General features: G+C 40.3%; 1 protein-coding gene across 3 annotated transcripts in view; it reads left to right on the top strand.

Annotated features, from left to right (window-relative positions):
• Positions 1 to 925: 925 nt before the first annotated feature.
• Positions 926 to 6,168, top strand: part of ero1a (endoplasmic reticulum oxidoreductase 1 alpha) — a 36,657-nt gene continuing 31,414 nt past the window's right edge. For 2 of the 3 annotated variants that reach the window (XM_043697655.1, XM_043697657.1), the window contains exons 1-2: positions 926 to 1,160; positions 1,586 to 1,639. In XM_043697655.1, the coding sequence (XP_043553590.1) occupies positions 1,056 to 1,160; positions 1,586 to 1,639 (159 nt within the window). In that variant the 5' untranslated portion in view covers positions 926 to 1,055. The remainder of the gene's footprint in view (positions 1,161 to 1,585; positions 1,640 to 6,168) is intronic. The other variant, XM_043697656.1, reaches the window with a different exon arrangement.

Below are 6,168 nucleotides of genomic sequence, written 5' to 3'. Positions count from 1 at the left end.
GATCAGTTATTCCATAGGTAAAGAAGATGATAACATTTGAATCCTGGTCAAGATAACAAAAGCAAAAATGTTGCTCCATAATTTGAATCCTAAATAGGGACATTGTCTTAGAACAAGACTGTAGTAAAAAATGTCTCCGAAATCTGTCACCTTTAGCTGGTCTTGTCTACATGTGACTCCAGATCCACTTAAACCTAACTGACTCTTTCCTGTCCTCTGAGCAATTAGGAAAGGGCAATAACCACCGACTTTGTCAGCCTAACCCATATCCCTCGATTAATTTTCTTTAGTGATAGATGCTGAAATTATTGTAGTTAAAATTTCGAGAAAATAAATAGAATGTTTATTTCTCAATTAATAATGAATCCATTGCATGTACACTTGCCTTTTCTACTCGGGGGAAATAGTTCCCAGTCAGACTTGATTTGGAGACTTCTACGATATAAACAAATGAGATAGCCAGACTGTTTACATAATTTGCATTATATCCCTGTGACTGTTGTTAAACTTTGGCATCAATATGTGAGACAATTCTTGATTCTGTTACACTCTTTGGTGAAAGAATAATCTGAAATCTTGTAATTAAAGAAGTACAGTTGCAAAACGTAGTCTACTAATTTGAGGACAAACATGTTGTGCGGTCTGTGCCAATAAACCTTATTTCAACGTCATTCTTTGGAAACCAATCAGTTCAGTCCAAGGCGGAATTGGGGTTACTGACGCTAAAATACTCAACAGTCATGCCATAAAAAAATACAATTTTCTGTATAGAACAGTATGCGAGTCTTTATGTGTTATACAATACATCAGACTGCATACCTTTAAATAAATCAAACACACGCAAAGACCCTATCCTTGCCAGGTATTTGCAATGTGGCGACGTGCGAGTTTGATGTTACGCACCAGACCAGGAAGCAACGTGAAATTTACAAGAAGGCGGGACTTCTCTTTACCAGCCAACTTTCAATGAGTCGAGTTTGTTCAATTATCTTTTGTAGAATTTGGATCGGAGCAGCTTATTTGATCGTATAAGGCGAGATTAAGTGTTTCTTATCATGTTGACACTGGTCCTTTTGCTGTTTTCTTGTGTACTTTCAGCCCGGTGTAAACAGCATCAGACTTTAAAGGGGCAGGTGGATGAACAAAAATGTTCCTATCAGGTAACACACGGTGGATCTTTGTTGATAATTTCATGTGAATATGTGAGGGTTTATCTGAACTGTGTAAAACATAGTTACTTTGTTGCGTGTGTAAACCTCCCCTCCCCCTCACATTTATGAGAACCATGTAGGACATTAAGTCTAGCGATGTCCCCCAAATAGAGTGCTAATAACAGTGGGGTATGTCTGGTGCAGAGCAAGGCCACCTTCTTTTATACTTGATGCTGTTTCTAAGTTTGGATGCGCTAGGTACCGCGTATCTGATGTTGCTTTGTGCAAGATGCCAGCTCGCCCCTGTCTGAGACGTGAACGGTTGATTGAGCACGTAGTCAATGCGGAATGAGAAAGCTATTGTATCGGGTCAGAGTCGAGGCGAGAAAAGAAAAGGTCACCAAGCATTAACCACAACTCTGCTTATTAATCAGAGGGTGTGTCTGTGTGAGGACTTTTACAAATTAACAAACATCTTTCCAACCATGGTAAGTTAAATTTCCTTTGGTTCATAATTATCCGATGCACGTTGAAGTCAGTGAGTCACTAAGTCAAGCTAGAAAATTTCATCCCTACCCATAGGATTGCAGATATTCAACTGAACTTGCATGTAGAAGTGTTGTCATTTTTTATGCCCACTTCTTCTGAAGTTACTAACTGCTTGGATGAGGGGAACTTGTATGGGAATATTCAGAACATGTAACTGTGGAGGGGGCATGAGTCCCAAACTCTTCCTGATGAAGAGCTTCTACGGGAAACGTCGACGCTCCTGCTCCTCGGATGCTGTCTGACCTGCTGTGCTTTTTCAGCGCCACACGTTTTGACTGATCTCCTGCATCTGCAGTCCTCACTTTCTCCCTGCGCAGAAGGCATCACCGCCTTATCCAGTTCTATCTTTGAATATCCAGACCAGATCTATTTAGTATGAGACACTGGATTGTGATCATGAACTAGAATCATAACTAAATCTGGGTTCTGCCTTGAACTAAATTGATTCAGAGTATCGAGTACAGGAGTTGGGAGGTCATGTTGCAGCTGTACAGGATGTTGGTTAGGCCACTGTTGGAATATTGCGTGCAATTCTGGTCTTCTTCCTATTGGAAGGATGTTGTGAAACTTGAAAGGGTTCTGAAAAGATTTACAAAGATGTTGCCAGAGTTGGAGGATTTGAGCTACAGGGAGAGGCGAGGGCAATTTTCCATGGAGTATCAGAAGCTGAGGGGTGACCTTAAAGAGGTTTATAAAATCATGAGGGGCATGGATAGGATAAATAGACAAAGTCTTTTCCCTGAGGTGGGGGAATCCAGAACTAGAGGGCATAAGTTTAGGGTGAGAGGGGAAAAATATAAAAAAGACCTAAAACATTTTTTCACGCAGAGGGTGGTATGTGTATGGAATGAGCTGCCAGAGGAAGTGGTGGAGGCTGGTACATTTTGCAGTATTTAAAACGCATCTGGATGGGTATATGAATAGGAAGGGTTTGGAGGAAAATGGGCCAAGTGCTGGCAGGTGGGACTAGATCCGGTTGGGATATCTGGTCGGCACGGACGGGTTGGACTGAAGGGTCTGTTCTCGTGCTATACACCTCTATGACTTATTGACTCTGAGTGAATGACGTTGAAATAATATTTATTGGTTTTTTAATGTTACCTGGTGCCTTTTTTTGTCTGATAATCACCCCTGAGCCATGCTGAGATGTTTTATAATAAAAAGTGTAAAATAATGCTGTTCTGCCAGTCCCCTTCATTTGGAAAGTTAGTTGGATTCAAAACATTACCTTTGTTTCCCTCTCCACAGTTGTTGCCAAATCTCCTCAGTTTTTCACTTTGTTTTTAATGCTGATCCCTGGCACCTGCAGTGTTTTGTTTGATGTTGGGATATTTTACTGAATTAAAGGCATTATATAAATGCAATTACTTGTCGTCACTAAGGCAGAGCCCTGATTCCAGATTTGCACTACAATATCAACATTAGTATAAAGCAACTTGCTTCTTGATCCTAAAATTGCATTAATGAGATCAAAACGTAACTTCTCTTTCTCCTCATAAACACTATGGCTAGACTTAGAACTTGGAGATTCCAGATAGTTCAGGGTGAGAGGGGAAAGATATAAAAGGTACCTATGGAGATCTTTGAAGAGAGAGGAGGAGAACTTCCTCAAGGTAAGCATCCTTGGAAGAGGCTTAACAGTAAGGTTAAAATCAACTAGGAGGAAGTGAGGACTGCAGATCAGAGTCGAGTGTGTGTTGCTGGGAAAGCAAGCAGGCCAGGCAGCATCCAAGGAGCAGGAGAATCGATGTTTCAGCAGGAATTGAACCCAGGTCCCTGTGAGTCAGCAGTGCTAACCACTGAGCCATCATGCCACCCCCATAGCATATTTGAAAATTATAATAATCATTCTTTTTACAAAATACAGACTTTCCTTTGATTGTATAATGTTTCATATGGAGTATATTGGGTGGCGATGAACCATATTAATAACGATAAGCTCTGACAGTGAATATGGAAGTGACAGAAATCCAGCCTGTGATTATGAAGCTGTGGGTTCTCAGTCTCAGTTTATCTACATATTGATTTTAATCAGAATTCTGTGTTTTTGCATGATAAAATATTGTCATGCCTCTGTGAATTAGAATGTTGGAATTCTAGCTCTGCTATACCCACAATTGTCACAAAAGTTAAAGATTTTTAAAAAGGATGCAGAATTCCCTTTTAGACCAAGTTGTTCGAATGCACAGATCAGCTTCCTGTACTTAAAATTAATTATTTTTCACGAATAATTAGAGAATAGCTACGACCAACTACGAACCATCGCCTTGCAACAAATTAAAATTCTAATGCCTTATAAACTCCCCCTTATACACACAGGCAAGGAAAACAAGACATGGATGTTATGGATGGAGGGAAAACTGGGAAAGTAGTTCAGTGATCGGAGCTCAGAGCTCTTGAGCTGGTGGAGGTCTGAAGGCTTCTCTCCATCTTTTTCTCACGGCCTCGAGCTGTTTACTGTATTGTAAGCAAAATGATGCTTACAATGAGAGTTAGGTTCCTTGCTTTCCAAAGTGCAGCAATCCTTGGTTTTTAAGTTATTTTCTCATTTCTGTTCACCATTTGAAAAAGACAGAAAAATAAAAAGGACATGTTCTTTACAATACAATCACAACAAAATTGTTGAAGGGAGAATTAGAATTAGTTCAAAGGCTCTTTTCAACTGAGGTATCACATAAATGAGTTTTTAAAAACTAAATTGCAAATGCATATTTTAGCAAATCTAATGAAAATATTATTATCCTGGGAAAAGTGGATATACCTGGACATGCTGATCATGGTACATTTATCTGTTGAAATGTAACACAAATTTACAAACATGAGGACTTATGAAAAAGAGTAGGCCATTCAGCACATTAAGCCTGCCCCACCATTTAAGATAATCATGACCACAAAGCACCTCAATGGCTTTTAGCCACCCCATCCCCAAACCCTCTATGCCCTTACTATTCAGAAATCTATCAATTTCTACTTTAAACATATGAAAAGACTGAGCTTCCACAGCCCTCTGTGGTAGAGAATTACAAAGGTTCACAACCAGCTGAGTTTAAGAAAAAAATCTCCTAATTTCTGACCTAAATGGTATACCCCACTATCTTGAAATTATATCCCCTGTTTCCAGAATACTCAATCTGGGGAAAATGTTACCTGCCCGGTATTCCTTTCAGTATGTCGTATGTTTAAATGACATCACCCCTCATTCTTCGAATAGAATTCTCTTCTAGAGAATAAAGGGTCCATTTTCCAACTTTTTCTCCATAGGACAGTACTGCCATTCTGGGATCAAGTCTGATGAAACTTCACTGCACTCCCACGATGGCAATAATATCAAGATAAGGAGACTAAATCTGCACAACATATTCCAGGTGCAGCTTAACCAAGCTCCACTTCACTACACCCATAGTCAAAGACTCTTGCAGTAACATTTACCATTCCATTTATGACTTAATAGCGCATGACACTTGCATGTCAGCCTTCAGTGACATTAATAAGGGCACCTAGGTCGTTTTGTACATCTACACTTTCCAATTTCTTACTATTTAAGCAATACTCTGCAACTCTTTCTCCTATTGAAGTGGATAACATCATATTTTTCCATATTAAATTCTACCTACTGAGTTCTTGCCAGTTCGCAAAACTTGTCTAAATCCGCCTAAAGCTACTTTACATCTTCCTGACAACACACATTCCCACTTAGCTTTGCATCATCCACAAATTTGGAAGTACTGCATTTGGTCCCCAACTTCAAATCACTGACATATGTTATGAACAGCAGGAGTTCAAATACTGATATCGTTTTGAAAAATCATACAATTTTAAGTAGTCTATTAGCCATAATTAGACTGTCTGTCTTCAGGTTATAACGTAGATCACTTGTAGTGGATTAAGAGCTTCCCTTTCTGTAGTTCTGGGGACACCTGTGTGATTTGTTGCCTGAGATGCATTGATAAGTCATTGGGCTGTTTTAAACTAGCCCAGTTGGCCCATTTGAAGGTGTCAGGTTACTAGCCCATCTTTGGGCCTATTGAGGCCTTTAAGTGGTCAATAATTACATTCATCTGGCACTGTTGGTATTTCACCTACGATGGGAGGTCCCTGTCATTGCAGGAAGTCTAGAAGCTTTAACTTCTTGAAACTAATTCGCACCCCACTTGTCAAGCAATCAAACTACCTAAAGCTACTAAGCATGTTGGAATTACCTGCACTCCCAGTATGGAACATCCATCTTCCGCAGCTACACTGGCACCACCCCCCACCTTTTCCTCCACTGCATCGATGACGGTATCGGCACTGCCAAGTGCTCCCACGAGGAGGTTGAACAGTTCATCGACTTTACCACCCTGACCTCAAATTCACCTGGACCGTCTCAGACTCCTCCCTCCCCTTCCTAGACCGTTCCATTTCTATCTTGGGCGAACGAATCAACAAGGACATTTACTATAAACCGACCGACTCCCACAGCTACCTA

The sequence above is a fragment of the Chiloscyllium plagiosum genome, chromosome 10 (genome assembly GCF_004010195.1).
Source record: "Chiloscyllium plagiosum isolate BGI_BamShark_2017 chromosome 10, ASM401019v2, whole genome shotgun sequence".
In the NCBI taxonomy this organism is placed as follows: domain Eukaryota; kingdom Metazoa; phylum Chordata; class Chondrichthyes; order Orectolobiformes; family Hemiscylliidae; genus Chiloscyllium; species Chiloscyllium plagiosum.
Note: the sequence above shows the minus strand (reverse complement) of the source record. Positions and strands in the feature narration are given on the sequence as shown.